This window comes from Artemia sp. Qi Xiang Cuo, chromosome 14 (assembly GCF_049724085.1).
Source record: "Artemia sp. Qi Xiang Cuo chromosome 14, ASM4972408v1, whole genome shotgun sequence".
Taxonomy (NCBI): Eukaryota; Metazoa; Arthropoda; class Branchiopoda; order Anostraca; family Artemiidae; genus Artemia; species Artemia sp. Qi Xiang Cuo.
The window spans coordinates 46,310,390-46,330,008 of record NC_142807.1 but is presented as its reverse complement, the minus strand read 5'-3'; the positions used below and the strand labels follow the sequence as shown (position 1 = coordinate 46,330,008).

Below are 19,619 nucleotides of genomic sequence, written 5' to 3'. Positions count from 1 at the left end.
TCATTGTTTATTAGATTCATAGTGGCGCTATGCTGCGCCACCTGCGGCGTCACGTTGGGTTTTATTATGTTCTTTCACAATTCCGCTATTTTTTGAATTTCGTTTGACCTGTACTGTTGTATATTTCCTATTTTTATTTTCGCAGCTTCAATACTGTTATTATTTAAATATACTTCATTTCTGCAATATCTCTTAGGGTGATTGAATAAATTTCCAACTTTGCCATGTCTTTGCGGGACATGAAGTTCAAAATACTTCGTTATTATACCATTAGAAATTTTGTTTACTGTTATATTATGTTCGTAACCTCTGTTACGATTTCTTAACGTAGAACTGTCTTCCCCCACCTTAGCTAGGTATATCAGCTTCTTGTTGCCCACATTTAATAGTGTTCTCTTAGACCTTAGAAAATTTTCCCCTATAATAGCTCCGTGTGGGAGATTGTCGCATATAATAAAATTTGTCATGATGTTTCTATTGTCCCATTTTAAGTTTAACCAAATTGACCCTTTTAAATTTAACTTGTGACCTGTCACAATTTTTAAATTTGGGATATGAGCGTTCTTTGGTCGCCTGGTGTGTAGAGGCAACATATTAAATACGCAAGAGTTTATTATGTTTACGGTAGCTCCACTGTCAACTAAGCCCATAAATTATACGTTTTCTGCACAAAAATCATTTAATATAGATAACTCGTTAGTAGTATCACTACAAGAAGGTACTAGTATTTTTTTGCGCCTATCAAATATTCTTGGCTCCTTCTGAGTCCAATTTATATTTCTGAGGGGCCTAACACGTGTCCCTGGTGATTTATTTCCTGTATAGGTTCTCTTAATAGATATTCAAGCGTATTAGGTTCCGTAGGCATATTTGAATGATTTACGTCAGTCTGTCTTCTCCAAGTATTATTGTGGTAACGTGGATGTCTCTTGTCAGTGCCGTTTGCTGGCACTGACTGCCAATGCCGTTGGCTTGTAAAATTTTCATTTCTCATCGGCAATGATGATTTATTGCATTCTCGCATTATATTTGCCTTGGCGAGTATTTGGGTTTTCAAACCGATAATTAATTTGCCAGTTGGGGAGACGGTGATACAAATTTGGTTGGTACGCATTATAAGGTACTGATTGGCGCAATCCCCCCTGGCTATAGCCTATTGCACACCCGGTGCTAAAATTTGTTCTTTCGAACAAATGGTTGCCGTAATTTGCGTATTACTGACAGCATTTCTTGGTATAGGATTGGGGACATAGTGGCACTCTCTCGCTATGTGGCCAACACGATTGCAATTATGGCGCCTTATTATTGTAGGGTTAATGGGCTGAAAACGTACTGTTTTCTGCCTAGCGGGTTCTGGCGTTTTGTTTCTTTGTGCCACTGGGGAGTTATCCCTTGAAAAGAAATTGGGGGATGCCTGATCACCCTTGAAGATTGGGTTCGCGTTTGAGTCGCCTAGGCTATTTATTTTTGCATTACTATGATTAGCAACCATTTTATCAACTTCGATTAATCGTTCTACCTCTTGGACTGCAAGATCCAACCTCTGAATATTCTTGGATATTACTACTCTATATAGTTTTGGGGGTAGCCCTTGCAAAAAGGTATTTAGTATGACTTTTTCATACAGTTGCCCAGAACCACTTCCGTATTTTGCTTCTACAGAAATGCGTATATTATCCAGATATTCCCTTATATTTTGTGAAAAATCAAAGTTCACTACCTCATGTTTTAATTTATTTATAGAACTGGTTTCTATAAATCTCTCTTTGAATGCTTTTAACAAGTCATCAACCGTATTTATTGGCAAGTTGGCGTTATTGCCTATGGTATGTTCGACCTGTTTTAGAAAGGTTAAGGCCTGGCCTCTTAATCGTAGTAGGAGCACGTCTTTTAACGCTCCAACGTCCGTTTTGTTAGTTGTACAAACTGGGTCAATTGGATATTAAATTCGTCAATATCTGACTGACTATTGTACTCTGGTATAGATTTTGCACTCTCTATATTTTTTGCGACTAACTATTGCACTATTAATAACTCACTGAGTTCTTCCATTTTTTTTGTGTTTATATCAACTTAGAATTTTACTTAACCTATTTTGGGGGACTCTATTATCTCCTATGAGATATAAGGGTTTTCCTATCGTAGCTTAGCGGCAATAGGCCTAATAATTTTTTTTAAATGTCTGTATCTTTCCCAACAATTAAATTCAAATTTCAGAGTTTCATAGCCTAACTAGTTCGCAAGTTTTTCTCCAATTTCCGACTCGTGCCATTTGTTATGTAATGTTTTACTACTAATTACGGATTATTGAACTATAAATTCTGACGTCTCAGAGCTTTGTTTCCATGGCACAATCAGATCTGATTTAAGAGATACGAATTCTTATAGGCTAGCAGGGGTTAGAAACATTCTTCTAAGCCATGGCGATAGGAATTTCTGCGATAGCGCCACTTATAGTACTGGAGATTGTGTCAACTAGGCTAGCGCCGCTCTCAATTAATGGGAGAGGATCGAATATGTAGACATATAAATGTGGCCTCTTCTTTCTTGAGCTATCTGGAGATCAGATTCCTTTGGGAGCATTTACCTTGGAGACTTACGAACTAATTACCTATTATTGGACTAGATGCAGACATATAAATGAAATAAACACAGATAAGAAAGACAATAGATTTATTGAACTTACATGCTTAGTTGTACAGCAACGGGTCACTTCAATGACAATAATGGTGACCAAGATATAATGATTTCGTACTAATCGTTTCAGATCTGACTTAATATTAAAAATTAAAAAACACATCTACCCCACTTCCAAACGCAGTTCTTTTGTCCTGCGCTGTAAGGACTAGCTTGCCATTGGCTCAAGTGGACCAAGGATGTAAGTCTTTCGTCCAATAATTTCTTTTAAATATTCCTGATGATTCAGGCGTTCACACGGTTTTTGCCATTTAAACTTTCTTAGAAGTATTGTACGTAGCATATTTTTTTTGCTACTAATTATCTTAGCGAAATTCAAACGACTAGCGTCGTTGTCTGACTGAAGCTAGAAATGCAATTTCTCTTTTTGCTGATTAAGAATTTAGACTCTTGGAAGCGGTATTTGAACTCAATTAGGGGACGTTTAATTTCTGCCTGAATCATCTTTAGAAGGAAAGAATCTTGTATTTTAAATATATCGCCTTTTACTCCTGGTACAAGTGGTAAGGTTCTTGGTAAATTTTTGCAGTGGGCCATATAATTTATCTAGGATGAAAGTGAAAACATCATTTGATGCTTTTTTTTATGCTCTTTCATAATTCATATAAAATATCTTCAGGGCCTCTTTAAGGGCTCAAGATGCAATTAGCCAAAGAAGCAATTATTTAATTATGAAAAAGCATTAAAAAGGCATCAAATCATGTTTTCACTTTCATCTTAGCTAAATTACATGGCCCACTAGAAATTTACCAAACCATTTTTATGCAACAATAGACTCTTTTGTACTTAGCTTGCCAATGGTTATTATATTGTCAGCACCATTAGATGAACCAAGCCTAAACCAACCAAATCTCACAATTCTGGTGTCAGAAGTGTCTCACCTGAAGGTCTAAGTTAAGTAATTAGTATATCCAGAAAGAGTACAGTATATACCAAGGCACCAAATGGTATGTTCACCTTATTTGTAGATCAATAATATAAATTACTCCAAATTTGCCTGGTTTTAAAGGGTCAAGAAAGCATAAAACCCATTTTAAAAAAGAAGACATGATCTATTACAGTATGATAAATTTTAAACAAATATAATATTTAGGACTATATCTGGGACTAACAGAGGTGAGGGTATGCACTATGAGAAAAGTGACCCTGATATTTAGAAAGAGTAGGCTAGCCTTTAGAATAAGGTAGGCCTATTTAATGCTAGCCTATGACTATTGCTTTTAGGCTACCTGTTTAACATTTTTCTTCACAAGTTTTCAACCACTAAAGAAGTACCTTGGATTGTGATCCAAAACTTATAGGGTAAAGGTACCAATGATTCAACAGTGCAATTTTGGAGCCCCTGTTGAAATTTTCCTTCAAAATGGAATAACTCTGCTTAGTTGTGACTTGGGAGTACCATTTCTTGAAGGCATTTTTGTATTTCAACAATAAGAAACTTTGACACAATATCCACTACCCCCAGATAAGAAAAGAACATTTAATTCAGTCAGTTTCCTGTTTCCAACAAGAAAGGAGCTCCTGACAATTATCAGGTATATAATGTTCAAACTTCTGTTACTTGGTTATTTGTTGCAACAAAAGTTGGGATTAGCACCTATGCATCAAGATACATCTGATTTTATCTCAATTCTAGTCACATTAACTTATTCTAGATAAAATGAAATTAAAATGGCAACAAATATTACACTGCTGAAACTAGGTTCCAAGTGTCAAAAATTCTTGTTTAATGTTGTGGAATACCAGCCACACTAAAAATGTTCCTTTGGTCAAATTCAAACATAGATAATGGCTTCTATAAATTGATTGATTTCTTTTGCAAATATCTTGAAGTAACCTTGTCAAAATTTTTGACAGACAGCAACAAGCCCTGTCAAAACTTCACTGAACATGTAAAATAAACAAGAAATAATTGGCGTTGATATTCCAGGGTCCACAGACATAAATATAGCTGTCAAATTTATGGGTGCCCACTACTACCAAAATTTTCCAAGGTTCACATGGAGGTCATTTTCTCCTTTCCTTAGCACTTATCAATGAAACTAAAAAAAAATTCAAATTTAGAAAATCTTATTTTCTGGGGGGGGGGGGGGTTAAGCACCAAGAACAATTTCATAGAAATATCAAAAGTGAACCCCCCCCCCAAAAAAAAAAAAAAATCCTAACCTATTGTTTGGATGAAGCTAAGAATCTGCATATGAAAATAAAATCCAGTAAATCAAATATAAAGACAATAAACTTCTTAAATTTCTTGAAATCCACTCCTGTTTTCCTAGACCTTATTCCTTCCGAAATGCTAGTGAAACAATTTTGTTATACTAAATTTGTTATACTAAATACTATTTGTTTTTAATACTATATATTAAAATTTGTCAAACCAATTTCATTATACTAAATACTACATACTTGAAACAATTTTGTTAGTTTTATTACTTCTACTTTTTGAATAGTGTTTTATACTTTTATACATTAAATGAAGTTGAATAAAAACAAAGAAACAAGAATGTGCATGTCAAATACACCAGTTTCCACCCACAGGTATTCCCCAAGTATTTTTACACACATCAAATACACCAGGTTCTGCCCACAGGTATTCCCCAAGTATTTTGACACATGCCAATTGGGTTCTGACTTGCATCAAAAAGAGGTAACTTTTTGTTGTGTTGAACTTGACAATGAAAAATCTCTAATTCCAGAAAATTGGAGTTTTGTACCCTTTTCAGATAAAACTTCAAACTCATCATCAACTAATTGGATTCCTAGATGTTTTTCCTACATACTGAAACCCTTTTCAAACCAAAAGTCTTTAAATTAGAACTTTTGGGGTAGAAAAACTATTTTTTTTTTTACAAAAATGGTCAAATCATTAGTACCTTTATCCTAGCCTACTTAGTCAAAAAGACCATTTTGACCCACTTGGTGTATAAGAAGCTATTTGTATGTATTAAACTTTGATGGAAAGCTGTATTCAATTAAACAGAAAATTATAAACTATAGTAAAACTGGTTATGGAAATCAGAATTTAAATTGCTTGATATTTTTGCTGTCTTGCATTTGAATGTTGATGATATTTTTGCTGTCTTAGCCTAAGAGGAAAATTTGAGTTAGATAAATAGAACCTCCAAGAATGAACTCAGATCCTAAATTTTAATTTAGAAGCGTTTTCAAGGTAGGCTGTTAACTCTAGGCTACTTTTGGTAAATTTTTGGCAGTTCATATTAACCTATTGACTTATGAATAAAATAGGCCTAAACATACTACTTGATGCCTTTTTTATGCTCTTTAGAAATATAATAATCATTTTTGTTGGAAATGAATTTTACCCCCACCCCCATCAATTCAGGGTAGGCTATAGCCTATATTTGCACATTTGGGGGATGGGGGTAAAGTTTATTTCTGATGCAAATGACAGGTGATTTTAAACTTTGCCCCACCCCCTAATGTGCAAATATATACCCTGAATTGGTATATACAGGGATGGGGGTAAAATTCATTTCCAACAATATGATTAGGCCTATTAGGCTATATTTGTAATGAAAGAAAGTCATTAAGTGGTATGTTTACTTTATTTGTAAGTCAATAACATGAACTGCAGAAAATTTACCCTACTTTTTCTCTTCTTTTAAGATTCAAAAGACTAAAAAAGAACCAGGCCTACTTTAAACTAGCCTAGGCCTATAGGCTAGACTTTCATTATCTAAGTATTCTAGCCTGCTTACTTGAAAATATCAACTATGGTTAATAAAACTTCTTTCTTTTCATCTGTAAGACTGCCATGAGCTCTAAATGCCCCAACAATTGAAGAAAATGCTGTAGCTTCTAGGACTTTCAGAAGCCCAAAGGCGCTCATTTTTTCAACGGGTTTCTATTTTGAATTTTACGTGTGGATGGATGTCCTTAAAAAGTGTATCTAGAAAAAGGTATGGAAATGAACAGACCAAAGAATTAATAATTTCTGACCATTCTATATTTAGTTTTAAGCGAATTACAAGAATTTATTTTTTTAATGGCTATTTAATTTTAGAAGCTTTTAATCGGATACCGAAATAAATTATGTATTTCAGTTTAATCGCAAAAATTTAAAAACTTTGCAACATAGCCCAAACTTAGTCTATAAATCTGTATAAAATGGCAGATATTGACGATCTTTTTAATCATTTTGACGATGAAGGGAGTACATTGAATTCCAGTCTGCCAGACCTGGGGTAAGCTATAATTTCAAGGTGAAGAAGTAGGCTTGTGCTGCCTCTAAATATTCACATAGGCTAGGCTATGGTTATGAATTGACGCAAGGATAGCACAATTTTTAAGTGGATCTTAAGAAGGAAACATTTAAAAAATAAAATTAGGCTAGCAAACTGGTTTTGTAGCTAGCCTATTAAATCAGGAGTTAAGCATTGTGTTCTATTCCCATTACATGGATTATTCTGATTGACTTTGTCTTAAGGATTACAGCAAAAGCAAAGGGAGACAATGGAATCAAATGGGGAGGAAAAAGTCTCATGGACTTCATCCTCTCCTTCATCTCCTGGAGCATAGCCTAATCAGCTAGATTATGCTGATGATATAAGTATCCTAGATGAAAATGTGAGCAAAATGAATGAGCTTTTAGAGGATAACTTCTTTGGGTGGTTACAAAAATGATATAGGCCTAACTTTGGGGCCCCTTTAAGGGTTCAAGATGCAATTGGCCCCAGAAGGGGACTCCACCCTTTGATTATTAGAATACCAAAATTACTTTATAGGCTAAGCTTATATAGAATGGTACTATCCAATCTCCTTATAATTAAAAACATTTTAGTCATCTAGTTGGAAAATTTGGCCAATCTGTATAGGAGACATCTATATTTGCCAACTAGCCTAGTTGACAATAAATGTTGGTAAAGTTCTATTAAATCTTATTATTGATTTAGGAATAAAGTGAATACATTATTTTATGCCTTTTTTTATGCTTTTTACGAATTTAATAATCTTTTATTTTTGAAATTTTTTTAAGCCCCCCCCCCCGATATAGGCTATACCTCAACGAACCCTGAATTGGCATATATAGGGGGGGGGCTGAAATTCATTTCCAATAGAAATGATTATTAAATTTGTAATCAGCATAAAAAAAGACATTGAATGGTGTATTCACTTTTGTCCTAACTCAATAATATGATTTCATAGAACTTTACCTAAATGTTAACACTTAACTAGTTAACACTTAAATTTGTCAACTAGTTGACAATAAATGTTGCCTCAGCAAAACTTTCATTGGTAAATATATACCAAATCATATTATTGATTTAGGAATAAAGTGAATACACCATTTGATGCTCTTTTTATGCTGATTACAAATATAATAATCATTTCTATCAGAAATGATTTTTAGCCCCCCCCCTATATATGCCAATTCTGGGTTTTTTTTTCTACATTAGGGGGGGGGGGTGGTAAAGTTTAAACTTACCTCCCATTTACATCAGAAACAAGGTTTGCCCCCACCCCTAATGTAGAAATATATACCCTGAGTTGGCATATATAGGGGGGCTGAAATTCATTTCCGATAGAAATGATTATTATATTTGTAATCAGCATAAAAAAAGGCATTAAATGGTGTATTCACTTTATTGCTAACTCAATAATATGATTTAGTATATATTTACCTTTTCATTTTCCAACTAGTTGACTAATAACTTCTCCCCAGAAAAAACTTAAATTTCCTAGTTAGTTGACTAATAACTTCTCCCCAGCAAAACTTAATTTTGCCAAGTAGGTGGAAACAAACATCACCCCAGAAAACAATTCATTTTCCAACTAGTTGACTAGTAAATTTTCCCCAGCAAAACTTAATTTTGCCAAGTAGCTAGAAACAAACATTGTCTCAGAAAAGAATTCATTTTCCATTGAGTAATTTCTCCCCTTGCAGGAAGTTCCCATTTACTTTAAATCTTTCTTTATGACACCCTCTCACCCCAGACAAGGACAAACTGCTTTCCTTTCAGCACTAGACAGTTGGCCAAAAAGGCAAATTTTTGGCAATCTGTCATCCTTCAGCTGCAAAACTTGTCCTAACCATCTTAATCCTTCTTTCATTAAAGCCCTAGAAAGCAGGATTGAACCATATTTTTTGTACAGCCTACTGTTTGAGATATGGTCAGTCAGCCAGATACCCAGAACAATCTATAGGCAATTTCTATGGAAAACATGTAGCAAATTGTCATCCACTTTTTTTAATTTTCTATTAGGTTTGTATGTTTTGACAGGATCATCAAGGAGGGAGAGTTGCTTTGTTGTCAGGATAACAACTAATATATTGAAAAAGAGCTCCATTAAACAAAAAATGAAGAGAAATTACAATAAATAACCAAGTCAAACTCAAAACAAGCAGAAATTAACATAAGTTGGCCTCAAAACCCCTATGCCTTCCCAAGGCCAGAACATAATTTGTACTTTACTGAAAAAAATCTAAATGCTTTTACTTTTATAACTTTAATAAATCAAATAATATTAACATTTTGATTGCTAAATATTATTATATGTATATTAAACTGACAGTGCACATTCATTTGTATTTTTTTCAGTAAAGTGCAAATTATGTTTTGGCCTGGGGAAGGTGTAGGGGTTTTGAGCCCAACTTATGTTAATTTCTGCTGGTTTTGAGTTTGACTGGGTTATTTATTGTAATTTATTTTTGCTAATTTTTTGTTTAATGGAGTTCTTTAGTTTTCTTTGAAAACTTATTTTTTGGAAAAAGGTTCTTTAATTAATTTCTATTTATTTTATGTTGACATAGTCTTTTCAGGAAAAAAAGAAAATAATACTTTGAATCTTTTTGTTTTTTTAAGAATTTATAGTTTGGCCTGCTAATTGTATGCTGGAGAAAAATTTTCAGCAATTTTTAACAACATAGACCCTTCTAAAAATCTGGACACAAATAGTAGCGATTAATTTAGTTTCATACCTCCTCTATTTGACCTGAAATGGAAAAGATGATACCATTTGTAAAAAAAAATCTCTTTACTTTCTTTGATAGCTTGGATACACTTATGCTATTTTGATTTGGTTAAATTTTAAGAGCAGAAGTAGCCCCAAAAGTTTGATGTTCTTGGGATACTGCTGAGATGCCTTATTGAGAATTAGCATTAACACAGTGCATTTTGATTTAATCTTATGGCAACATTTAGTTTTTAAACATAAATGCAAATGGGAGGGTAGGCATGGGAAGGGGATTAGTTGCCCTCCAATCACTTTTGACTATTAAAAAGGGCATCAGCCCTTTCTATTTTCAATCAAATGAGCCCTTTTCAAAGTTCCTATGACAACTCCTTTGAAACAAAGTGCCCTGGTCTAAACAACAACAACAACAACAAAAATAATACATTATACCCACATTGATCTTTACTATAAAAATGTCAAGCCTTCTAATCACTTTTGACTATTAAAAAAAGTACTAGGCCTTTCGATTTCCAATTGAATGAGCTCTTTTTGAGTTTCTATGACAACACTTTCTATAAACACCCTATATGCCCCTGGGGCATAAATTACAGCCCTTACCCTAAGGGCTGTGAGGGTGGTTGTCATCCTCTAAGACCTAATTTCCAGAATGTTCAACTATGTTAAACAAAATGTCTATCTCAAAAGTTTGATTGGATGTGTCTTGGAAAATGGTGGGCTTGAGAGGGGCATTAGTTGCTCTCCAATCACTTTCAACTATGAAAAAGGGTACTAGCCCTTTCAATTTCCAATCAAATGAGTCCTTTTGAAGTTTTTATGACAACACTTTCTATAGAAATCTTATATGCCCCCAGGGCATAACTTACAACCCTTGCCCTGAGGGCTGGGTGGGGATGTGTCATCCTCAAAGACCTAATTATCAGAACTTTCTGCAATGTTGAACATAATAGCTATCTGAAAATTTTGATTGGATGTGTTTGGGGGAATGGTGGGCATGAGAGGGGGGTTAGTTACCCTCTAATCACTTTCAACTATTAATCAGGGCACTAGTCCTCTCAATTTCCAATTAAATGAGCCCATTTTGAAGTTTTTATGACAACTCTGTTTATACAAACTGTATATGCCCCCAGGATAGAACTTACAAACTTTGCCCTGGGGCTCTGGGGGGTTAGTCATCCTCAAATACATACTTTCCAGAACTTTCAATTGCGCGGAACATACTTGCTATCTCAAAGCTTTGATTGAATGTTTTTGGGGAAATTGTGGTCGTGGGAGGGGGTCAATTACTCTCCACTCACTTTCAACTATTGAAAAGGGCAATTCAATTTCCAATAAAATGAGCCCCTTTTCAAATTTCTACCACAACTTTCTATATAAACCTGATATGCCCCCAGGGCATAACTTACAACCCTTGCACTGAGGGCTCTGATGGGCTTATCATCCTAAAAGACCTAATTTCCAGAACTCTTGACTATGTTGAACAAAATGAATATTACAAAATTTTGATTGGATGTGTGTGAGGAAATGGTGGCCATGAGAGGGGGGTTAGTTGCCCTTCAATCACTTTCGACTATTGAAAGGGCACTAGCCCTTTCAATTTCTAATTGAATGAGCTGTTTTTGAAGGTTCTATAACATTGCTTTCTAAAAAAAAAACTTTATATGCCCCCAGGGCATAATTTATAACCCTTGCCCTGAGGGCTGTAGGGGTGGATGGGTTATCATCCTTAAAGACCTAATTTCCAAAACTTTCAAATATGTTAAATAAAATGGCTATCTAAAAATTTTGATTGGATGTGTTTGGGAAAAAGATGGGTGTGAGAGGGGGGTTAGTTGTCCTCAAATCACTTTCAAGACCATTAAAAAGGGCACTAGCCCTTTGACTTTCCAATCGGATTAGCCCTTTTTCAAGTTTCTATGACAAAGATGTCAATAAAAACTTATATGCCCCCAGGGAATAACTTATAACCCTTGCCTTGAAGACTGTGGAGGGAGTGTTCTAATCAAAGGTCTAATTTTCTGAACTGCCTGGAACAAAATGATCATCTCAAAATTTTGATTGGATGTGTTTGGGGAAATGGTGGTCGTGGAAGGGGTGTTAATTGCCTTCCAATAACTTTTGACTATTAAAAAGGGCACTAGCCCTTTCAATTTCCAATCGAATCAGCCATTTTTGAAGTTTCTACAACAATGCGTTCTATAAAAACCTTATATGCCCAAAGGGCATAACTTACAACTCTTGCCCTGAGGGCTGTGGGGGGTTGTCATCCTCAAAGACCTAATTTCACGAACTTTCAACTACGTTGAACAAAATGCCTATCTTAAAATTTTGATTGGATATGTTTTGGGAAAATGTGGGCGTGAGAGGGGGTTAGTTGCCCTCCAATCACTTTCGACTATTAAAAAGGGCACTAGACCTTTGAATTTCCAATTGAATGAGCCATTTTCAAGTTTCTATGTCAAAGATTTCAATAAAAAAAACTTATATCCTCCCAGGGCATAACTTATAACCCTTGCCCTGAAGACTGTGGGGGAAGTGCCCTGCTCAAAGGTATAATTTCCTGAACTTTAAACTGAGCAGAAGAAAAAGGCTATCTCAAAATTTTGATTTGATGAGTTTGGATAAATGGTGGGTGTGGAAGGGGTGTTAGTGGCCTTCCAATCACTTTTGACTATTAAACAAAGCACGAGCCATTTCAATATCCAATCAAATAAGCCCTTCTTGAAGTTTCTACGAAAACTCTTTCAATAAAAACCTTATATGCCCCAAGGACATAACTTACAACCCTTGCCCTTAGGGCTGTGGGGGGGGTTGTCCTCCTCAAGGACCTAATTTCCAGAAATTTCAACTACGCTAAACAAAATGGCAATCTAAAAAATTTGATTGAATTTGTTTGCAGAAATGGAGGGCGTGGGAAGGGGGTTAGTTGCCCTCCAATCACTTTTGACTATTAAAAAGGGCACTAGCCCTTTGAATTTCCAATCAAATGAGCTTCAATTTTTTGAAGTTTCTACCGCAACACTTTCTATAAAAAAAAACTTATGTGCCCTCAGGGCATAACTTACAACCCTTGACCTGAGGGATGTGGGGGAGTGTCCTCCTGAAAAACATAATTTCTATCTGGAAATCATTTATGCTGAACAGAATGGCTATCTCAAAATTTTGATTGGATGTGTTTCCAGAAATGGTGGGTGTGGAAGGGGTGTTAGTTGCCTTCCATTCACTTTCAACTATTATTTCCAATCGAATAAGCCCTTTTCGAAGTTTCTATGACAACTTCTTTGACACGAAGTGCCCTGGTCTAAAGGAAAAAAAAAATAGATAATACATTGTGCCGGATTCATTCTTATATGCCCCCAGGGTATAACTTAAAACCCTTGCCCTGGGGGTTGTGGGGGAGTGACCTCCTCAAAAACAAATCTTCTATCTGGAAATCCACTATGCCGAACAAAATGGCTTTCTCAAAATTTTGATTGGATATGTTTTGGGAAATGGTAAGCATGGAAGGAGTGTTAGTTGCCTTCCAATCACTTTTGACTATTAAAAAGGGCACAAGCAACTCCAATTTCCAATTGAATGAGCGCTTTTCAAAGTTTCTATGACAACTTCTTTGATACAAAGTACCCTGGTCTAAAGGAAAAAATAATAAATATCACATTGTGTCAACACTGTTCTTATATGCCCCCAGGGCATTACTTAAAGCCCTTGCCTTGAGGGTTGTGGGGGAGTGACCTCCATTTTCTCTCTGGAAATCAACTATGCTGAACAAAAGGGCTATCTCAAAATTGTGATTGGATGTGTTTGGCGGAATGATGGGTGGGGGGGGGAGGGGAGGCTTGTTGCCCTCCAATCACTTTTGACTGTTAAAAAGGGCACTAGCCACTCCAATTTCCAATCAAATGGGCACTTTTTGAAGTTTCTATGACAACTCCTTTGATACAAAGTGCCCTGGTCTAAGACCAAGAAGAAGAAAAAAATACATTGTACCATCATTGTTTGTTACTTAGGCAAATTTAATTTTTCCAACTAGTTGACTAATAACTTCTCCCCAGCAAAACTTAATTTTGCCAACTAGCTGGAAACAAACATTACCCCAGAAAACAATTCATATTTGAACTAGTAACTTCTCCCCTCCCAGGAAGTTCCCATTTCCTTTAAATCTTTCTTTATGACATCTTCTCATTCCAGACAATGACATTTTGCTTTCCTTTTAGCCCTAGACAGTTGGCCAAAAAAGAAAACCTTTGGCAATTTGTCATCCTTCATCTGCAGAATGTATCCTAGCCATCTCAATCTTTCTTTCATTATAGCCCTAGAAAGCTGGATTGAACCACATTTTTTGTACAGCCTACTGTTTGAAATATGGTCAGTCATCTGGGTACCCAGAACAATCTGTAGGCAATTTCTATGGAAAACATCTAGCAAATGTCATCTACCTATTGGAATTTTCTTTTAGTTTTGTATATATTGATGGGATCATCAGGGAGGGAGGGTTGCTTTGTTGTCAGGATAACAACTAATATATTGAAAAAGAGCATGAAATAAGAACATTGTTATTTTATTTGCCTACCATGTTTTTTGAGAAGTGCTGCTAAACTAAAATTTTACCATATTTGGAAATTGACTAATTTACCCTTCTATTCTTAGAGATGTGTGCACTCGCAGTTTCAAGTAGCCTAGCCTATAATAAATAGGCCAGAGTGAAAGCCTATTGAAAAATAAATTTTTGTTGGGGAGAAGTTACTAGTAAACAAGTTGAAAAATGAATTGTTGTCTTGGGTAATGTTTGTTTCCAGCTAGTTGGCAAATTTCAGTGTTGCTGAGGAGAAGGTAATAGTCAGCTTGTTTGAAAATGAATTATTTTCTAGGACAACGTTTCTTTCCTCCTAATTGGCAAAATTAAGTATTGCTGGGGTGGGGATACGTTATTAGTCAACAAGTTGGAAAATGAATTATTTTCTGGGACAATGTTTTTTTCCAGCTAGTTGGCAAAATTAAGTGTTGCTGGGGAGAAGTTATTAGTCAACTGGTTGGAAAATAAAAGTTTTGCCATGGAAACGTTTCTTGTAAACTAGTTGGCAAATATAGATTTCTCCTATAGGGATGGGCAAAATTTTCCAACTAGATGGCAAAAATACTTTTCAAACAGTTCATGGTAACAAACTGTAAGTAAGGAGCGACCCAGCTCAATGGTAACCGAAACTCTAAAAAACGGAATTTTGATACCAATAGATACATCAAAAGAATCAGATTTTAATTCTGATTTCAAAAATACAAGTTTCATCAAGTTTAATCTTACCCATCAAAAGCTATGCACCTGAGAAAATTTGGCTGATTTTCGAAAAAAGGGGGAAAGACCCCCTAAAAGTTATAGAACCTTAATGAAAATCACACCATCATATTCAGCGTATCAGAGATCCTTAATGTAGAGGTTTCAAGCTCCTATCTACAATAATGTGGAATTTTCCATTTTTTGCCATAAGAAATATCACGGATGTGTTTATTTTTTTTTTTTCCAGGGATAATCGTATTGACCCAGTGGTCCTAGAATATCATAAGAGGGTTCATTGGAAGGGAAATTAAAAGTTCTAGTGCCCTTTTTAAGTGACCAAAAAAAACGGAGGGCAACTAGGCCCCCTCCCACGCTCATTTTTTTCTCAGTCACCCAATTAAAATTTTGAGATAGTCATTTTGTTCAGCATAGTCGAAAATCTAATAAATATGTCTTTTAGGATGACTTAATCCCCCACAGTTCCCAGGGGAAGGGCTGCAAGTTATGAACTTTGCCCATTGCTTACATATTGTATTGGTTACTGGGAAGTATACAGACATTTTCAGGAAGGATTTTTTCTGGTGGGGGGGGAGGGGTTTACTCGGGAGAATCTTTCCGTGGAGGATGTTTCTTTGGGGTAAGGGACATTTCTATGAAGAAGGCACTGGATTTCCAAGCATTATTTAAAAAACGATCAGAAATTAAATTAAAAAAAAACAAGTTTTTTCAACTGAAAGTAAGATGCAACATTTGAACTTAAAACGAACAGAATTAATTACGTATGTGAAGGGGTTCGCCCCCAAGTCAATACCTCGCTCTTTACACTACAGTTTTTTTTAGTGCTTTCAAAAGAGCTATCTATTCTAATTAAACAGCCTTTGTGATTCAGGGGTTTGTGAATTAAATTTTTTTTAAAACTTTTAATGTAAAGAGCACGGTATTGACTAAGGGGAGACCCCCCTCCTATACGTAATAAAAAAAAAAACAAGCGATACGGCTCAATAGTAATAGAAACTTTTAAAAACAGAATTTTGATGTCAATAAGTGTATCAAAAGAATTGGCTTATAATGCTGATTCTAAATATATAAATGTTATTAAGTTTAGTATTACTCATCAAAGGCTACAAGCCTGAGAAAATTTACTTGATTTTTGAAAAGAGGGGGGACATCCCCTACAAGTGAAAGAATTTTAATGAAAATCACACTGTCAGATTCAGCGTATCAGAAAACCCTATTACATTGGTTTCAAGCTCATATCTGCAAAAAACTGCAACTTTGTATTTTTAGCCAGAAGAAAAATATACGAATATAGAAGTTCGTTATGTAGGTTAATTTGTAAATTACGTCAGAACCAAATTTAGAGACAGCCATTTAGCAAAAGAAAAGTAAAAATTGTATGCAAATTTTGTTTACTTATTCAATGACGGTGAGCCAAAATAAAAGCTGCATTAACTAAAAAACGATCAGAAATTAAATAAAAAAGACAAGTTTTTTAAACTGAGAGTAAGGAGCGGCATTAAAACTTAAAACGACTAGAAATTATTCCGTATATGAAAGGGGCTGTCCCCTCCTCAACGCCTCGCTTTTTACGCTAAAGTTTGACTCTGTCTTACAACTTTATTTTTCAAAACAATAAAAAAACTTTAGCGTAAAGAGCGAGGCATTGAGGAGGGGACATCCCCTTTCATATACGGAATAATTTCTGTTCGTTTTAAGTTTTAATGTCGCTCCTTACTTTCGGTTTAAAAAATTTGTTTTTTTTATTTAATAATTATAAGGAGATTGGATAGTACCATTTTATATAAGCATATAAACTAATTTTTTTCCAACAGTCAAAGAGTGGATACCCCCCCCCCCCCCCAGAAGCAATTATTGAATTATGAAAGAACATAAAAAAGGCATCAAATCATGTTTGCACTTTTCTCTTAGGTACATTATATGACCCACTGCAAATTCACCCATTTCCCTTGGTAACATTACAGATTTATAACTATAAGACAAAAAGATTAGTACTATTAGGCTCCTTATTTCATGTTCTTTCTAATTATTATATTGTTGCAATGCACCCCTGTCCCTCCTTGTGATCCCAGATTTAGCCCTAGAATATATAACAAGACTAAAAGCAAACAATGTTATTCTTACCTCGTGATATATAGTTTTTCTATTATCTATGATACATCTACAACTATAAGCATATAAATAATTTTTAGGGGGCAGTCCTTGGTTAATCCTATTATTTAGGCACATGATTTTTTTTGTAAAATTTTGATTGATTTGAAATGGGGCAATAGAAAATCCTGAAGTCATAGTGTTGTATTTATCAGAAGTGCAGTTTAGTATTATTTTTAGGACTAACCCTGATGAACTATGTGAAAAACTGAAAAGAGAATTGGATGAAGAAGTTGACACAAAAGACCATTTGAAGAGATTTAAGCCTGAAAATGGATCTGCCAAACCAGAAGTTGATGATGAAAGGTATTTAACCTTATTAAAGTGATTATTTATTTAGACTTTTTTCTTTGATATATGTAGTAGTTGGCAGCGTACATTAAGTGATTCTTCTTCAGAATTGAAAACTTAATAAAAATAAATCAGAAACAGAATCCTACTTCTAAACAAGGCAACTGCCAATGTCTGTTTTTTCAGAAAACACATTTTACTTTGTTTACATTTTCATTCGACCCTATCCATTAATTAGGATTTCAAGAAGACTGACCAAAAAGAACACAATTTTCTTGAATTCTAGTGCTTCTAAATCGTTGTTATCTTCCCATAAATGAATTAAAGACTATCAGTTGTAGATAACATCTTTCTACATGTAAAATCAAACTGAGTATTTCATTTGTCTTGTCAAGTATAATAAAAAACAGATAATATCTATCAGAATTAAAATGTAATTCTATTAACCTCATCCCCTCCAACAAAAAATTAATGCAAACTAGCAAATGATTAATATTACTTTAAAAAAAATTGGTTTAGCATCCCCCACAGTCACCTGGTGTCTGGGACAGCTTGTTCCAGTTGCCTCCCCTGGCCCTTTAATCCGTCCTGATGGCATATACCTATTCTTTAATGATGGTTTCAAAACATGCCATTTTGCCTAACACTAAGCCCATTTATATTTCATGACATTGTATCAATGTGGTTATTTTTTAAATGCGACATCTGTAGATGCTAATGATGTGTTACTCTGTCCCAGAACATGAAACTCAACCCAATTTATGTTGTCATTTCTAAAAATACAGCAGCAACAAGCTAAAGTTAAGCTACTTTGCCTAAAACATGAAATTTACTGTTTATTTTTAATGTGTTTGATGGTAAGGCTGATGATAGTTTTGATTTTCAAAAAACACTTTACTAAGAATTGCAAGGTATGTTGTTGCATTGCATTATTATATATAATTGTTGCATAATCACTTGAATGAAGACTAATTTTCCAACACCCAAACATGTCAGATATGACCAATTAACTATAATTTTGTAACCCATTGTCCCTGGAGTTGAACTTGCTGATTTTCTACTACAAGCAACTCTGTGATTGATTTCTGAAAGTTTTGTAACCTCACACTCATTCCACAGAAACCAATAATAGCCACTTAGCCCAAGTGTCTAACCCCTTCCTCTGAAGATTAATGTGGTTTTTGTGTTCTTTCTTCCAAATTACCCTCCATCACGAATAAAAGATCTTTTAATTATAAAGTTATTACCATCTGGACTGCAAACATCAATTGTTAAAGTCCTAGTTGTAATATGTCAATCAAATTTCAGGTGAATCTAGAGACTTTCTTGTAGAGGTGATAGGCTTGAAAGTCTTGTAAAACACCAAAAATCTGTTCACTTAGGCCAAGGATCCAAGCACTTTCAAGCAATGGCATAATTTGGGATAGGGAATGTTTTTTTTTTTTTTTTTTGTCTACCCTCTGGATTTTGAAAAATAACTTTTTTGTGATATTTTTGTTGAAAAATACCTTTTTTGGGGTATTTTTGTTTATAAATACCTTTATTTGGAGTTTAAAAAAATGAAAAACAGCCCCTTGCCTGGTTTGAGAAAATGACCCCCCCCCCCCTCCTCTTTACTTTTCATCAATTGATGCTGCTGCTTTTATGCAGTGATCTGGGAAGAACACGTACCTCTGAAATCATTGTTCTCATAGGTGATTCTAGTGGCTCATCTTGCTTGCCCAATAAGTTTCAAGCTGATTGGTGACATAAATATATCTACCTTTCTGCTGAACATGTCAGTTTTGGAGTAACCATGGACCTGCTGCTGCCTGCAATCATATAGATTAAAAATTATTATTCTTATATAATTCTGGTTCTAACAAGATGCCACATGCCTAACTTTCCACTGAAAATTGGCAGTAGGAAGGTGCTGCATCTACCTTGGTTCTTCATTTGTATAACATTTTTGCATGATGATTACTATATGTTTCTGATTTAAACAAGTCACTACCTGTCAACCTTTCTGCTAAGAAGCTGAATATAAGAGAGGACAAGGCACAGCTTCAACATCTCTGAGTTTCATACTTATTCTGGACTTGAGTTCATTTTTTTGCACTGTTTGGATTTGGCTTGTTTTTGCACCAAGTCATTCTTTTTTTTTTCAATGTAGGCTACCACAGTTGTTAACCCCTTTAAAAAAAAATTTAAATGGCCAATCTCATGAACAATTTCTTATATAAAAAATTGTTGTCATGCACTTTAAATAGCTCATCAA

The 19,619-nt window shown here is 34.8% G+C and overlaps 3 protein-coding genes across 3 annotated transcripts in view; 1 reads left to right on the top strand and 2 right to left on the bottom strand.

The window, feature by feature from the left end:
- The window catches only part of LOC148944527 (uncharacterized), a 62,378-nt gene extending 55,825 nt beyond the window's left edge, over positions 1-6,553 (bottom strand). The window contains exon 1 of the mRNA XM_089100412.1: positions 6,417-6,553. Within this exon, the coding sequence (XP_088956538.1) occupies positions 6,417-6,547 (131 nt within the window). The 5' untranslated portion in view covers positions 6,548-6,553. The remainder of the gene's footprint in view (positions 1-6,416) is intronic.
- LOC148944524 (DNA repair protein Rev1-like) overlaps positions 4,197-19,619 on the bottom strand; it is a 196,631-nt gene continuing 181,208 nt past the window's right edge. Inside the window, exons 12-13 of the transcript XR_016142865.1 lie at positions 19,034-19,173; positions 4,197-4,739 (exon numbers count right to left, since the gene is read on the bottom strand). The gene's annotated coding sequence lies outside the window, so the exon portion shown is untranslated. The remainder of the gene's footprint in view (positions 4,740-19,033; positions 19,174-19,619) is intronic.
- The window catches only part of Mtr4 (exosome RNA helicase Mtr4), a 59,075-nt gene continuing 46,236 nt past the window's right edge, over positions 6,781-19,619 (top strand). Inside the window, exons 1-2 of the mRNA XM_089100407.1 lie at positions 6,781-6,902; positions 17,252-17,377. Of these exons, the coding sequence (XP_088956533.1) occupies positions 6,826-6,902; positions 17,252-17,377 (203 nt within the window). The 5' untranslated portion in view covers positions 6,781-6,825. The remainder of the gene's footprint in view (positions 6,903-17,251; positions 17,378-19,619) is intronic.